This window comes from Chroicocephalus ridibundus, chromosome 3 (genome assembly GCF_963924245.1).
Source record: "Chroicocephalus ridibundus chromosome 3, bChrRid1.1, whole genome shotgun sequence".
NCBI classification, from domain to species: Eukaryota; Metazoa; Chordata; class Aves; order Charadriiformes; family Laridae; genus Chroicocephalus; species Chroicocephalus ridibundus.
Genome location: NC_086286.1, coordinates 74,903,784 through 74,920,778, shown reverse-complemented (window position 1 = coordinate 74,920,778; position 16,995 = coordinate 74,903,784). Strand labels below are relative to the sequence as shown.

Sequence of the window (16,995 nt, the reverse complement as noted above, 5' to 3'; positions counted from 1 at the left end):
ATTAAAGTCTTTCTTCTTTTTTAAATCTCTGAAATATTTTAATATTATTAAAGTAAAAAATCTATTTCTATAATTATATTTTGTGCATGCATATCTATATATAAATCATATTTTCTCATGTACAATAAATCACAGTAATAGTTCAAATGAAATAAGAAATTAATTAAGCCCTAGAGCACCACCTTTTCATTCATGACAAAGTATATCCTCTGGTAAAGCCAGTCTACTGAGATGGACGTAATATTCCCCCAGCCAGCATAAAAGAGCATCAGGTCAGATACATCGGACATATTTGCAGCTCCTTTCACCCAGATGGAATTTCCCTCAGAAAAATAGACAACTTGCTGATAAACATTCACAGAAATTCCTAAAAATAGAAAGATACACGCACACAGATAGCATAAGAAATAAATTTCAGTTTTTCAGTCACTTTTTCTATTTGCCTTAAAAAGAAGTATTTTTCAATTTGCAACCCAACATCATTGGATAAAAGTTAACTGGTTTTCTCCTCCACTTCTAGTCTTTCAGATAAGGAAAGTTTCCCATTTTCTATGTAAATGACATTATTATAGACCATTGCCCTTCAGAAAGGCAATCAGACAGAAAGAGGATACATAACATGCAAACCAACTGACACTGATAGCCCCTCTCCAGGGCAAACAGATGTAATTTTCATCTCCTCACAAAGCACCATTCACTCTAGAATTCAAGCTAGACATTATCTGTGCCACCCCTCCACTGTCAAAGGGTATTTAGTCAGGGGGAACATTCCTTCTTTGGCATCTTTGTGACTCTGTGAACTTCAGTAGATAAACTCAGATTTCCACACTGTCTCCAAGGACCAAATACAGCACCAGTGTAGATAAGAAACATTAGAGTGTAGACTAATTTGAGATAACATGGTTGTCTGGGGACTTAGGCTACTAAATGCCTCATTTAGGTCTGTGTCCCAGACTAGCAAACACTAGCATACTCTTTAGCCAGTACGTTTTGACACCATGTATTATTTAATTCTTAAGTTCCAACTACTTCCTCATATTCATGTTGGGAAAACACACTTATTAATCATAGGGAAAAATCTGCTTTGGCTTCAACTTACCTCAATTTAGATACCTACTATGTAAAAGTCCAGCTCTGAAGTAGCTGCCCAGATTCAGTGAAGAAGAGGTTGCACTGGGGAGAACAATTAATCTCTTCCTAAGGCCTGTCATTTCAAATAGGTCACACCATGTCCTGAAAGTTCCTATTTCTCCCCATTGGCTATAAAAGGAAGCTAGATAGCGTCTCAGGCTAGGTGAGGTGCATTCTGTCCTTGGTGAATACAGAGGTCTAAGTCGTACTTGAAAGAAAAGGAGAGAGCCCAATCCGATTTTACCTGTAATGTTGTGGCGTATAATATCATTTTGCAGGCACTGGGCTGCTTCGAGGAAATGTTCCATGTATCTTTTCCTTAAAGACCGGTTTCTGGATAGGAAAAGCCATGTTGCTTTTTCCTTAACTAACAAAAGGAGAAATTCAGAATTAAGAGGAACGACTGCAGCACAGAGAACAATGTTGCTAACTCAGATAGATACATCTTTCATAGACATGCATATACACATGCACACATATATACTTGTACATATATATTTTTCCACTAGCATCGACTGACTAAAACTTGAGCTTTTTGAGTGTTGGAAGTGGATTGAGTTATTCATTACAGTGCCTTCTGGCTGCTCGCCTGGGGTGAGAATGCACCGCATGAATTTCACACCATCGTTTCCTGTGACAGTAGCGAGTCCCTAGTGAGGGAAAGTAAACTGGAGCAAATGAGGCCCTACGGACTCCCAAGGAAACAAAGGCACTAAGACATCCATGCCACTTTAAAATCCAATGGAACTGGGATATTTAACCCTCTTGGGCCTCTATGAGAAGCCCAGTCAACCTAGAATATTATATCACAGAGCTGGGGGAAGCGCAAAGCAAGTATGTTTATTTCATGGATTTCATCATGCTGACCAATGATTTTTTCAAGGAACAAGTATTTTTCACAGATAAAGATGATAATGGGATAATATCATCTTCAAAGTTGATAAATTTAAAATATGTGGGGTTTTTTAATAAACTCACAGTTTTTATGGTCAAGAAGGAGAGCTTTGGTCACATAAGCTGACTTTGTGCTTATACAGGTCCAAGTAACTTACATCAAAACCTCCACATCAAATCCATACCTTCTGTCCGGGCTGTGCCTAGGGAAAGGTAGCTAGTATTCCTTCTGAATCCCACATCCCTGAAAATCTAGCACATCCCCTGCTAAATTGATTCACCAGGTAGTTACCTTCATTTTAAAAAGTGGTGCATTATTTTGAGTCTGAATTTGGCTAATTTCAGTTTCCAAACAATCCTACCCTTCTTTTTCCCGCCCCCCTCTGGTTTAAACAGCTGTCTGCTATCAGATATCATTACCTCACATGAGTATCACGAGACTGCGATCGAATGCTGTCTTAATTCATTCCTGGATAATCTGCATAAATCGAGCTGCATGCATTTCTCACAATGCACACGCTGTGAGTCATTTCAGTAATGATCCCTCCAGAGCCGACTACAAGAGGCCAGTATCATTTCCTTATCTCTTTTCCACTGACATTTCTTGCAATCTAGCCCAGAGATCAGATTCTTTCCCTGATTTTTCTCAGGGCTTAGGATCTACACAGCTCAGTACCTGAAGCAGTAACATCATTTCTGAAAGTGATACATGAGGAAGGGTTGCTCCTGTTCACCTTAGCACAGAGAGAAAATGTGTGCTAGTGCAATTGACAAGAATTAACCTAAGTGGTGACTAGTAACGGGAGGTGGAATGGGTTCCACACCACCAGAAGGTGGAGTTTCAGGGGATAGGTTGGTTGGTTGTTTTCTGCCTTAAATTAATTGGTTCGTAATTGGCTGACTTAATGAACACAGTCAGATGTACCAGTCTGGACATTTCATAAATAGCACAAATGCTATGGCTCAGGGTCAGCCAACCCTAGAGCAAACTTCTGTGGAGTCTTTGGATAAGGACATATTACTGTGTCTGAGCTGTTACCAAAAAAATTTTAAAAAGTAATATTTAAAAAACACTAGAGAAGCTAAAAGCTCAGTTTCTCCAACCAATAGCAGAAGACTGGTGATGCAGAGACGGGCTTAAAGTGTTTGCTAGAGTTGAAGAGTTTCCAGATGTTTGACAACTGGATTTCTTCAGGAGGAGGAGAGGGACTTTTTTTTCTAAAGATACCTTTTGTTAATGTTGATTTCATTCTCACTTGTGGTCTATCTCAACATTTACTTTTTCTCTGGGAATTCTTTGAGTGATATCTATAGTGTATCGTTACTTTCATTATTAATTAGTTAATATAGTAAAATAAATACAGCCATGAAGGAGCAACAAAAATGGATGTGATTTCACGTATATGGCATGAGATAACTGAGGGTGTTTTGACAAAAGAGTTTCATATTAAGTATTTAATATTATTAGAAGAAATACATTTGTTTTTCAGCTGTTAAAATCTCATCTAAAAAATGAAAGTATGTCCTCTCAGTCACTGCCTTGGACCACTGAGGTGTTTTTTATCTGTAATATAACTCAAGCCAAATTTGTTTGGGCCTACCAGCGTCCCAGGTTATTAATGTGCTGTGTAGCTCAATAATATCTACAGCTAAAGAACAGGACTCTCTCTGATATGCTATTGACTCCTCAGTGTACAACTCCTTGTCATGCATTGTTTACAGTCTAAATATTGTTCTCTTCCGCTGTGCACCTCTTCTGCCAGGTACACAGCAGCCCAGGGAAGGTGACTTTGTCCCCAGGAACAGACAACGATAAGGACTCTGTTACTCTTGCACCTTTGAATTCTGGGGTTGTGATGTTGGCTTCAGCAGGGGGTCCAGCACCAACCTCATTAACCGCCACAATACTGAACCTATAATAAACCAAAGAGACAGGATTTGGTTTGCAGGTTTCTTTTGAAAAATTGATGGAGAAACATTTTATCAAGTAGGGCAGCTGCTACAGAAGTGCTTGACAATCAGAAAATGCCCATTTAAATATAATGCTCTGAGGAATTTGTAATAAAAATAAAACCAACCAGAATTTGAATTCCTCAAAGGTGGGACAACAATAGAATCTTCTAAATTAAAATTTAAAATGAGGCCTCAGACTCAGAAGAGCAACTCAATTTCATTTCAAATGAAGATCTGTATTTACCAGTGCAAGGGGAATGCAGGCCTTTGTGTTTAATAAAAATTAAGATATTTTTCCAGATGCTTAAAGAAGTAGAGAACACTGCTCTGTCATCCCTTGAACATACTGAAAAGATGCCATACAAGGTTAAAAAATAAAAAACAGCAGCTAAGAAAATGCAATCTGCTGGCCCTTTATCAAATTGCTTTTCCTTCCACCCCATCTGACTTACACATAAGCATCTAACTCATCTGCAATAACTCTGTTATCCCCAGGAAGGTACCCTTGCTTTTGGAAAGAACATTAAGTAAACAGCATAATTGTGCAGAAGTGATACTTAGGCATACCCTGTGCTATCTGGGCAAGAAGTGCTATAGCACACTTGGCCATGTTGCTTATCTTTTCTTTCTGTACCTGTAAGTGTTGTTTGGGAAGGTGGAGTAGAACTGAAAGCTATGCCCTCTTGAGGCTCCCAATAGTTTGTGATTCTCGCTGGTCAGGAGCAAGTTATACCCAACAATCAATCCATTGGGAAAAAGTGGTGGAGACCAACTAACTTCAACAGTGTTTGGACTTGAACTCTGAATATCTTTAATGACAGGAGCTGTCGCAGGAGCTGCAAAAGACAGAAATATACGACTCTGGGATGGAATTTAAGACATTATTTTTTTTATTTTTTTTTAGTTACATTTTTAGGTTTCATACCTGTTAATTCATTTATACTAATAAATATGATTAGGGACAGCATAAAATTTCAGCAACGGTTAACTTTTTTAGTGTCCAGGAAAATTTCGCTCAAAAAGTTCATGTGCATAATTGTGCACAGAATTATCCAATGTGCCCTCACAATTTTGACCATGTACTTTTCTGTGCATGTTCTCAAAACTAAAATCAGGAAGCAGCCCTAAATCTTCTAGTTCAAACAAAAAGGTGTTGTAGTATTTTAGTTTGGTCTTCTGCGGCTACTCAGCAGACAACATACACATCGTTCTGAAGATTAAGCATCAATGCTTTCTGTGAAAGAAACAACAAGGAAAACTAAATGTTTCTGATACAATCCTGAATGATGCAACTAATAGTGTGATTCATTACCTCCAAAAGCGTGTGTCCGGTAACTGGGACTCGATGGAGAATGGAGCTGCAGCTGAGATGTGACGATCCAAACTACTCGAAACACATACTCTGTGAAGGCTTGAAGGTCTTCGACTGTATATGAAGTTTCAGATACTACCTAGATCAATGCACAGACACAGTCTTTTTTTTTCTTCCTCCATCTGCAGTTACTATGTAGGGTGTTGTCAGGGCAAAAGAGGTCTCATACAACAACATACATATTTCAGGACACTTAAGTACAGCATCCTAAGCTTAAATAAGAGGAAATTCTGAGAACTATTTTCACTACAGACTTTGGATTTCCACCCTTTCAGAACTTTTTCTCTTCTCTTTTCTTCAGAGCATGCTACCAAATCTAAACAGTAAATGGATAGAAGGATGGATGCAATATAATAATACATTTGAAGAATAAGGTAAAAAAACTGAAATAATAATGTATTATAGGCAATGTATTTTAAACTGTTGGTATATATACTACAGGTTTAAGATCCAAAGGCTCCTAGTTACCTTAAAATATTTATGGTCTGAAGTCACTGTTACCCATTATTTCACCAATGATTAATTCAGAAGAACTTCCTGCTTAGCAAATTATCTTTACCTTTGGTTTGTGGCCCCAACTTGCCATGGTCTATGAATTAGTCCAATAGAGATGATGGCAAGATAACAAGTGTACAGTTGACGCAAAAGAACGTAATATGAGAATAACCATACTGAGTCAGAACAAAGGTCTATCTAGCCAAGCATTGTGTCTTTGACAAGAATCAAAAAATATCTCTAGGGAAAGGTATAAAAAAAAGAAAGCCAACAGTGATATATCTCTCAAATACCCTCAGTCTTGGCATTTTACGAGCATGGCTCAACATGAAACGGTGGCAATGTTTGCATTTAGTACAACCCAATTTTTTCTTCCAGTAATTTTTCCAGTCACTTGTTGAACCCCATTTAGTAATTTTAACAATTTTAAATTGTAATATTTAGTAGTTTAAATTTAGTAATTTAATATCCACACGTTCCAGAAAGCAGCTGAACATTTTAACTACACATTCTGTGAGGAAATGCCTTCATTTGCTAGTTTTGAGTCTGCTACCTGCTAGTTTCCATCACAGTCCCTAATTCCTATGTTGGAGGAAATGGAGAATAATTGTCCACTTCTCAGCTTCTCCATGTTACTCATGATTTTGTAAACCTCTTCCACGTGCCTAACATATTACCCAATGTTTTTCTAAAATAAAGTGAAGAGCAGAGATGACAAACACAACCAGTGCCCTGCAAGTACACAAAGAATACTAAGAATCCTAAAATGTTTTACCACTTTTAACCAACTGCCAGAAAAAGATAAAGGAACCACTTAATTCACTAGTAAATTATGGCCACTTCTGTTTCAAAATCTCGTTGTTACACTCATTCCTCATGTGGTTTTTGTTATGATTGCACTCTATTAATAAATTACCTTTTTTTTTCCCTGTGAAACAGGGCTGTATTATAAACAAAACCAAGAACCTATTTCTTGCAAAGTAAAAGTAAGTGTCCTTCTTTACCTCTGTGTACCTCCAGTCTCCAGGGAGCTGCTTGAACTTCCACTGGATAATATAGTTCACCCCAGAGATGTTAGCTGGCTTCCACCCTAATGTGACATTGTGGCTTCCTATGGTAGATGCAAATGGTGCACTAGGCTTGTTCAAGTAGTCTGAGGGGAAAATAAAATATAACAGTAAGAAAAGAAGTTTTCATGGCAATTTCTGGGCCTTAAGGGTAAAAGCCTATTACTCCACACACCTGAAAGCTGGGAAGCCAATAAAAACACAGAAAAAGAGTATATTGAAAATGTTGCTGAATAAATCACATGACATTTTAAAGACAGTTTGATAAGTAAGCCTGAACTGGGCCAAGTTCAATGTGAGCAATTGCGACTAAAGCTCTGTGCTTGGGTAGATGCGCATTTAGTTACAAGTACTTAGCAACTAAATTTTGCTGAATAGAAATCTAGAGAAGGTAGAGAGACTTCTGAAGAGATTTTCAAGAAGCTCATTTCCATAGCACTGTATTGGCCGAATTGTTGCCGTGTAAGTTGCAGGAGCCTTTTGCAATGATTTCAAGGTAGCAGGCAGGTCAAGGACAGGTGTTTGATAAATTATCATCTTAAACAGTTGAGATTGGATTTAAAAAGTCTCATGTCCATGAAAGGGAGGGAAAACAGCTTTACTATTAGATAGAGTTACCTTCATTGTATTTATTAAAAGAAATAAGAGGAGTGGTAATTTTCTGACGAATAAAAACACTCAAGACATTCCTATTTTTTCAAAGAAATCCAGATAGTAGAACAAGTGTACAATACTAAAACTGAATTTGTCAGACTGTGAATCAGACACAGGACTGTATTCAGACTTACTCTGTGCTTCAACTCCATATGTATCCTCTGCCCGGCTACAGCCAAACTTACAGGAAACTGTCTGTGTAGGGTACAGAACTCACTGGTTAGTTTTGTGTAAAGGCAAACTTCTTATTAGAATTATGGAGACATATTTTAAATACATACAAATCCTGTGGACATTTTGAATACACACAACCCCTGTGGAAATCATTACATTCATTCTAAAAAATAGCAGTTACACAAACTCACTTTTCCCGGGACCCTTTCCATCATTTCTCTGGGCACTGAATTAAGGCTTTCCTCCTTAGACCCTGTCGCTTTGTGGAAAACACAAATACAGGGCAACATTAAATTTGGAAAGTAACAACCATGGAGTTGGGAAGTAATGGTTTTTAACTTGTAAAAATGACATGTTCCACATGTTGGGTTTCACCCTTTCACACTTCATGTATTTCCGATGAATGAGGCACATTCTTACTTCCAGTGCGTTCCAGGCAGAGTCATACTTGCAGTGAATTTTCAAAATAGTTGAAATTAGTAATTTGTAAGAGCAGTCGTGCCTAATTCACACTTCCTTGTTAGTAGTTACTCCTTATGGTACAGTCATGTCTACAAGCTGCAAACACAACAAATACCTCAGGGCAATGAGTTCTCCACACTCACATCCTAAGAACAGAAAACTCCCAGGAGTTTTCAGTTTAGTTAGGGAACATAGATATAGCGTTACCCTGCTTTATACTTAGAGAACTTAAGAAGAGGTAGTAACATTCTCTAGGTGAATCTCAGTAGCTTAAAAATTACATGTGAGACTGGGTTTCCTGGAAAGCCAGAACATTTGAGAAGTGATGGTTTGAGCTTTTCTAGAAAGGCATTTTATTTAGGCTCAATTTATTCTGCAAGTTCATTCAACCTATCAAATCTTGATGTTTGCTTCATACAACAACCACATTTCAAGTGACAATTAACCTTTAGATCATTCAGGAGCAATTCATTATGTTAACCGAGCAAATTTTTTTAATTGCTCTTCCTGTGATTCTAGGATATACACTTCCTGCACCCTGCGGAAACTGATAAGGCATGTTATTTCAGACAACATGGTTGCAGCTGAGACGGATTTAAAACCTTGCTTAGCAGTATATTCCTACAAAAATTATCTCACATCTAGGCATTCAGTGTCAAGTGCAAGCACTTAAAAAGTTTTTTCCAATGTTTTTGTATTCAGAGAAACAAAATACTTCCAAGTGAATTATCATGACTGTAAGCAGGCAAAGATCTGGGTATTAGCAGACATCAATTACCAAGTGTACACTGGAGCTTTCATTTGCAACCAAGATTGGTTTAGTTTGTAGGGGATAGGGTCCCCAAATTACATGCTGATTCATAGTGCCTTCTGCTTCATTTAACACAGACATTTCTGACCATTAGGGTTTTCTCATATTTTTCTTTCTTGTTCTGATCTTTGTCCGAACCATAAATCCAATTTTTGCTTGAGGTAAGAGGATTACTAAAGCTCCTAGCCTTAGAAATTTTGAGGAAAATTTGCCATCTGCTCTGCCTGGAAACAAGAAATCTTTATGTATTCCCCATCTATCAAAAATGCCCCCATATGACCCAGATTCTGCTGCCTTTTCTTATGAATATTCCCACCAAATTCAGTGACACTCCTATGTTCCTTGGTGAGAAGTAATACCAAGAAGGAGTAACACTACCAGATTTCAGTCTCAAGGTGTAGTCACAGGACAGAGCTGAGTGAGCGCCGAAGGAAAAGTGGCACTCTTACTCCTCCTCCTTTCCCCTGCAGACTGCAATGACCTGATCCTCTGCATGCAACGACGTCATGCTTGCCTGACCATGTGGGGAGTCAAGTCAGCTGATCAAGCGGAAAAATAATCCCACAGAAGCCCTTGCCAGAGTTGGTGAATTTAACTGGCATATTGTGTAGCCAGACAAGTGAAAAAAAAGACCACAAAACCAACAACAACAAAAAAAAACCCACACTAATTCTGTGTTTCTAAAAAAGTAAGTTGGTTACTTCTTGGACTGTTCCTACACTCCCAAACCACCATTTAACATATTTGTAAACCTTTATTATAGTAATAATTTCAGAGATTAAAAAGCATGAAAAAAACCAACCCTTTCAATTAAAGTTACAGCTTGCAAATTACTTTGTGTCCTACTTGGGATTCCCTCCAACTCCTCCATCTCCTGCTTGAAGTGTGTTGCCCCCATCTGGGTACAACCTTCATACTGAGGCTTCAACAGTCCCAAACACAATCCTGCAATCGTCTCGTTCCCATCCCATCCTACACTCTATGTCCATGCTAAAAGGGCCCCAGAAAGGCACCGTCTCTGCAGTACCACTTGCCTCATTAATGTAAATGCCAGTCCATCTGCAGCACAGACCAGGCACTCCCCATTTGAGATCTCTTGCTAAAGGACAACATGCTGCCCTTTACTGAATTGCATTTTACTTCATTTGGACTCCCTACCCAGTCAAGCGTGTCTTGTCTTCTAGCTCCCACTCCTTTTTTCCACTTCTCGCCAAGCTGGTATCGTACCAGCCTTAATGAGCATTCTCTCTGGTTCATCTTTGATGGGATTAATGAAAAACTGGATAGAACAAGACTCCTATGAAAGTCTAGAACACAGATGAAATAGGTTTGTACTGCATTCCATACTGGTATGATTAGTCTGCTTTTTCTAAAGCAATATTCTTTGCTACATGGCAGCTTGTTATGCAAACATGTCCTTAGCCACCATGCTGGAAAGAAAGGATTCAGGTACTTATTCTTCAGCTTTAGGGAGCACAACACAATTAGACCTGGACTGATAAGTTTGTGTACCTAACATTGTGTTTCTTAGCACTATATGGACATAGTAATCACTGAAATAATGATTTTTTTGTATTGATCTGATAGTATTTAACTTACCTCACATGCTCTGGTGTATGTCTTGTTCTGCCAAGAAGCACATTAATAAAATGTGAGATTAGCATAAATATAATCATAGGGTATTTCAAACAGATAATATCAATTAATTTGAAGTTTCTTACAGTGAAAGAACACCACATAAACCTTGTCACTGGCAAATAATGAAAGAAGGAAAACCCACACTTGAAAAACCAGAAAGTCAACATTAAAATTATGCCAAGGATGAATGAGCTTCAGGTGTTCAAGAGGTCCAGAAAAAGGAGCAGTTTAAAAACTATGATGGCAGTTGTCCTAGACCAATGTCTTATCCATCTGGTTTAGTAAAAGCAAAAAAATCAATCTAGTAAAGACTATGTGCTTCATTTAAATCTGCATACAACTCTGAGACAGGCCCCAGTAGAGAAAAATCCTGCAAAGCACTAGTTCTTTCTCACTGCATGAAAATCTGGGTGAGTGGTTGAGCTAAACGTACTGTAAAATGTCGCCACATTTTGACAAACACAATGAAAACTTTTGATATTACAGGTAACTCCCATAGCAAGAATTATTAACTTCCTAAAAGAGAATTTATAAACGTACTGAGAAAAAACATGGACATCACATCTTTTCATAGAAACACTGCTGTGTTTAAGTTTTCGACATCTGCCATCGGACAAGGTACTTGATGGACTGGAGATAAGAGATATGGAGCCGAGGCTAAGGCAATACTCACACATTTCAGTGGACAATTGATTTGCACTGTTGCGTTCCAAAACTGACATCCCTGTGTGCACTGCAAAGACAGACAGTGGCTTTAAAAAGGACTTTCAGAGCACATTTTTAAAGAGAAGGGATACCCCAGCACTAAGGGTGAGAACAATAGTTCAATTTCCAGATGCAGTAATACATTCTGTATGACCAAGTCACTTAACTCCTTTGTGCCCTCATTCCTTAGCAATAAAATACGCATTTACAGCATTTAAACTCTGTAACAAAAATATTAAATATACTAAAGATTGTAGGTACTCAGATACTACAGTAAGGCAGTTATGTTGTATAGTGCCCTTCTCAATGTAAAACCAAATATAGAGCAGAAGAAAAAATAACTCATTCTTAGAGACTGGTTTGTGCAAAACAGTAGATGTTCAACTACCTGTTCAGGTCTGGTAAAGACTTTGACACTCTCGTATGTACTGAGAGCACTAAAAGGAATGCAGGACACCTGAGCAGGCTGTGACTATCACCTCAGCTTTTCATAGGCCTTGGGAAAGGGCTGATGCACAGCTCCAGGGGCAGAAGGAGCCCTGGATAAAACAGTCCACATTCAGTCTTGCTCTGGGAAAGAGTCACCCAGGCAGCCATGATATGTGTGCCCAGTGCTCCCTCTCTCCCGTGTTTATTTTAACACTTCTTCTGTGTGAAGAAGAAACGGATACACAGTATGCAGCACAACCAAGCAGAGCAAAAAGCCATTCAATACAAGCACCCCACTCTCCAACAGGAAAGGCATCAGCTTTAAAATCATGAGTTTGCAAAGATGTAATAAATATTATATGTTTGGATTTGATGTCAGACCTTTCTTGTTTATTCTGTCCCATCTACTTCTTAATGGTCATGTACTTTTTTTTTTTTTCCTAAAGGGAAGCTGAAAGGGAACAGCTTTGAAAGCAGGAGACATATTGAGGATTGCAAAGACTCATGAAAAAAACAGACTTGATAACACTGAGCAAAGATACACAGTAACCTAAATAGGCAAGTCAACCTTGCTATGTATTGTCATGACAACACAGCCTTTTATGGTCCCTGTATCATAAATGACCCAGCCTATCGTCAGATACCAGGCACTGAGAGGCTGCTTCCCACTAGTCTCTGTGGAAAATATTGATGACTGAATTCCCCACCGCTCTTCAAAGAATATGTATAACCAACAGCTTGAGTTGCATTTGAAATCTGAACTAGGAGAACATCAGCTAAATTCCTTGCAAGAACGCTGCCATGGAAAGCTCATTTTAAGGTAAAGAGCCCCTCATAATAGACACAACCATTTGAAGTCCTAGAGAACTCTAAATTTTCAACAATTGTCACTTTAAGTTTCCTCCCATCAAATCACTGAGAAAACAAAATACACTACTTAACTGTACACAGGTAGCTGAATAAAACAGTCTTAATGATTCGCATTTTGGAAGGAACACTAGTTTTGACTCATTTTCTCACAATGAATGATTATTTTTATATCAATCACAAACGTGAACATGACTCACAGCAGAGATCCACACCCTTTACAAATTTTCTTTAAACAAGAAAGATAATTGTGCCTTTAATAATTTGAGCCAAATCTAAGCACACAACCTAATGACCTGTGCCAGACAGGCAACGGTGCGCATTTACGTGAAGTCTTTGACAATGTAATCATTGTAGGCATTTATTCAAATAGCAGTAACATAAAATACCAGCAATTAACAAAGTAAACCATTACTCACTGCTGCAGTGATGTCACTAACATTGCAAAGGTTAGTAATCCCAAATTCTCCTTCCTGTAAGAGAAGTACATACATTTTTACAAAGAGTGAAAATGTTTCCCCAAAATCCTTTGGTTAAAACATATTAAAGCATTGGTTTCTTGCAGAACAAATTCTCTTTGACCAATGTTTCCTCCTTTGAATAAATTTATTGTTGACACACCAGTAGCTTCTCACTTGAGACTAATTTCAGAGTACCGTCAGGCAAAGACATTGGCAAAATCAGATGGTGTTGATTAAATTATCTCAGGTGGGGATTTGGCGCTCATCTGATTCTGGTTCACTGAGTCAATAACAAATGTTTCATAAATACGTTGGACATAAATGACAAAGCCAAGTGGCTTTGACCTCTTGGGAGCAGAAAGAATTTCCTTCAAGCTAAATGCCTTTTGCCTGGCCTCCTTTTGAAAGGTTTTTATGCAGCCATATGGTGACCACCCTTCTTCTCCTGCCAGAAGTGATCTTGAGCTGAGGTGCCTATTTTTTCACATCATTCCAAGTGTGCCAAACCAGTAACCACATGTGAAGCGCAAATGAAATCTTAAGTTTTGTCCTGCAAACAGGTAAAGGCACCCTTAACAACAACTCTCAGGAACAAATTTTCAGCACTCTGGGCACACCGTGATAACCGTAAGAATTAAAGTTGTCATAAAGAAAATGTGAACACAATAAGTAGACTGGAGATGAAAAATAAGATTTACAGCTCTCAGACTCCAAGATTATATTTTTCTCATCTGAATCCCTTACACAATACATTCACTGAACATGAATGCGATTTTCCTGTCTTTCAAAGCTGAGAGGAAGAGCAACTTATTTCTTATTCTGAATTAATTTAAGCTTAAATCAAAGGATCCCCATTAAATTTATCATTGCTTGATAGGCTTCTATCAGGGAAGGCAATTAACTCTTTCACTGGTGCAAGAGTTAGAAGTAGTTTTAAAGGAACTACCAGACAAATGTATGAAATAAATGGAGCAGATGATAGTCCTCTGCAGTGGGTTTCCACAGTTAGCCCCCAGGCACAAAATGTTCTTTTTACAGAGAAAAGGTATATGATCTTCTAAACAACATCAACGTCTCAGGCAAATAGAAACAAGGAGGTAACTCCTGAAAGCCTCTTGCAGAATTGTTGTTTGGATTTGAGAGGTTTTGCTTATCTTTGTCGTGCATCAGTAGAAGGAAAAATAATAATATCCACTTGACTACTCAAAGGAACACTAAGAAAGCATAAGATTAAGAATCCAACCACTTACTTTAATACTTAAAGAAATATCCACAATTTAAAGCATAGGTGACTTTAAAAAGAAGCCGGAACCAGTTCAGGATAATTGTGCAAGCCACAGATTCCCAGCCAATTTCTCATGAATTTACAGTTTTCCTAGGTTTATGTAACAAAAGTCGTAGACTAGACAGAAATGGGTAAGTAAAGTGAATAAACTGAAAGAACAAAGGTTTCTCTCCTCCACCCTCCAGGGTCTTTAGCATTTATAGTAATTTCAGGAGCTGTTGGAACATAAGTATGTAAAGAAAGTATAAAACAAAAACCCATGCAATCTGGTTAACAGGATTTCTTCCTTTCCAGGTTCCACAAATTCAAATGTTAAGTATTAGTTCTCAGACTCTGCTTTTACTCAGATACATTCTTTAAAATAATTTTGAAGAAGCTGATAGGTAATAGAAAATCCTTACAGTGCTAATAATCATCTATGTTTCAAAAGATTAAGTACAGTTTTTCAAAACTTACCAGGTTACTTGTACATAAGTTTTGACAATTTTTTGAGAATGTACAGTACACTGCAGACATCCATACACAGTAAAAAACAGCAAGTCTGTTTAGCGGGAGAACCCACAGGCAAGCGTTCCTCATAACTTAAATAATTTCATCTGGCAGTCCGATTCCTTCCTTGACTTGGCCATACAAACTCCTTTTAGTCTAGAGGACGGAGACGCCACTGTGAAATTTCTGCATTTCAGCTTACTAAATATTTTTAAAATCCTTGTTTACACTCCGTTCCTTCAACAACTTTTCAGCTTCCTGGAGCACTTGTCTTGAAATTGCACAACATCTATTTCATAGTTTCTTATTAAACCACTGAAACAAAAGAGTTGACCAATGAAAGTCAGCGTATCTCCTTACATAAATATCATTAACGTAAAGAGGAAGCTAAGTGCAATGCTTTTAATCAGGTGCTCCAAGCAACATGGAAACAGGGAAGGAGTGAGAGAAAACTGGCCTAATCTTAATTTCTAATATGATTAAGCTATTTCTAAAGATTTTCAAGTGGATACAACTTAGAAAATTTGATTGTGATGATGAATAACCTTGTTAGAACACTACAGTTCATATCAGTCAGTACAAAAATGTTAAATAATTCTCATTTTTAATGACTCCAATATGACTCAAATGTTCCCTTTCCACACCGAAATACCAATCAAAGCAGACCCCTATCTGCCTCCTTCTGATGCAACGTATACACAAACTAACCAGAGCCAACCTGCTAGGGGGTTTCTACACATGTGGACACAATTGTACCGGTATGTTTGTGTCCATACCATGGAAGAAAATTGATGCTGATGGATAACTTGTGTATCTGATTTAAAAAGGTGTGAAGAGTCCCACATAAAGTTGGAGATCACATTAAAGAGGTCAATGGGAATTCAAGCTAAGATACACCCAGCTCCTAGCCTGTGGCTCATGTCTATTGTACCACAAATCTATCCACAGAGTCATTCTGCAAACCGCAATAGGAAATTGATCCAGCTCACACTTATATATATGTATATATAAAAAAATGCTATGCAATTTTTGTGCATGTGTGCTATGCATTATAAATAAAATGTGCTATTTTTTTAATAACTAAAACATTTAATGTTTTAGGCTGACATATCCTGTCACTGGTGTTTAAAGAGATGACCCACTTTCTTACCACACCTAAATGCTCCTTCACATTCTCAAGCGCCATTCACTAGCCAAGCAAACATTCCTGCAGTCATGCAATAAACCAGGCTGACATCTGGTTACCACTAACCCAGCAACAACAGAAGTGAATCAGTTAGCATTAACCAGATGCTGTTTTCTCTGATTCAGGCTGCAGCACAGCCCCATGTGCTGCTGTGCCTGTGCATGGTAGGTGAAAGGAGCTAAAAGCGCCAAGGCAGGAGCAAAGGATAAGCTGGGCTGGAGGAAGCCAGTGGATATTGCCAAACACATGGCTAGAAGGTGGCCAGAGGAAGGAAAGGCTTTATGGAGTGGGGTCCTTCCTTTTTTTTTCTTCCACCTGTCCTGGGAAGCATTTGGGGGTTTCCTTGTGCATTACCTCAGCCTCTTCACCGCTACTCAAGGGAACTCCTAGACGAGAGTCAGACTCGTCTAAGGCGAGCTTAGCTTTCAGCTAAGGGCTTTCATCTACACAGGTGAGGGGGAGTTGCCGCCCCATTTACCTGTCACTTCTCCACTCCAGAAGGATGCTTCCCCCCCTCCAGCCCACCAGCAAAGCTGCTCGAGAGGGTACTCCTTAGCACCAGCCAAAATAAGCCAGTTTAGTCTGACTGCTTAAATAGTAGCTTTTCGCTAATCCAGCTCATCTTGGCTGAAGAAGCTTTGTCAGAGCTCACATGAGCAGCAAAACTGAAGAGGAATCTGGTGACAGGCAGCCGTAGGCTACAATTTCTTCCTGAGGCAGAGCATTTTGTGCTTTGGATAGATCTTTATGAAATTTAGGACCATCAGGGTTTGCTCTGTAGGTCCATACCAGTAAATTAGATGTACCCACACCCATACCCTAGGAGGTGTCATAGGATAACTCACATCCACACTTGAAAAATCACTCATACTCCAGGAGAGTATGGCCACAACTGAAACACCTATGGGGAATGTCTCCTAGC

At 38.5% G+C, this 16,995-nt stretch overlaps 1 protein-coding gene across 4 annotated transcripts in view; it reads right to left on the bottom strand.

Moving 5' to 3' along the window:
- Positions 1-15,146, bottom strand: part of ROS1 (ROS proto-oncogene 1, receptor tyrosine kinase) — a 78,165-nt gene extending 63,019 nt beyond the window's left edge. For all 4 annotated transcript variants that reach the window (XR_010070367.1, XM_063329731.1, XM_063329734.1 and 1 more), the window contains exons 1-11: positions 14,855-15,146; positions 13,072-13,125; positions 11,325-11,384; positions 10,613-10,639; positions 7,701-7,761; positions 6,850-6,998; positions 5,291-5,429; positions 4,613-4,814; positions 3,862-3,938; positions 1,376-1,498; positions 183-367 (exon numbers count right to left, since the gene is read on the bottom strand). Coding sequence is in view for 3 of the 4 variants with exons in the window: in XM_063329731.1 (XP_063185801.1) it covers positions 183-367; positions 1,376-1,498; positions 3,862-3,938; positions 4,613-4,814; positions 5,291-5,429; positions 6,850-6,998; positions 7,701-7,761; positions 10,613-10,639; positions 11,325-11,384; positions 13,072-13,125; positions 14,855-14,977 (1,200 nt within the window). In the remaining variant the exon portion in view is untranslated. The remainder of the gene's footprint in view (positions 1-182; positions 368-1,375; positions 1,499-3,861; positions 3,939-4,612; positions 4,815-5,290; positions 5,430-6,849; positions 6,999-7,700; positions 7,762-10,612; positions 10,640-11,324; positions 11,385-13,071; positions 13,126-14,854) is intronic.
- Between the last annotated feature and the right edge of the window lie 1,849 nt (positions 15,147-16,995).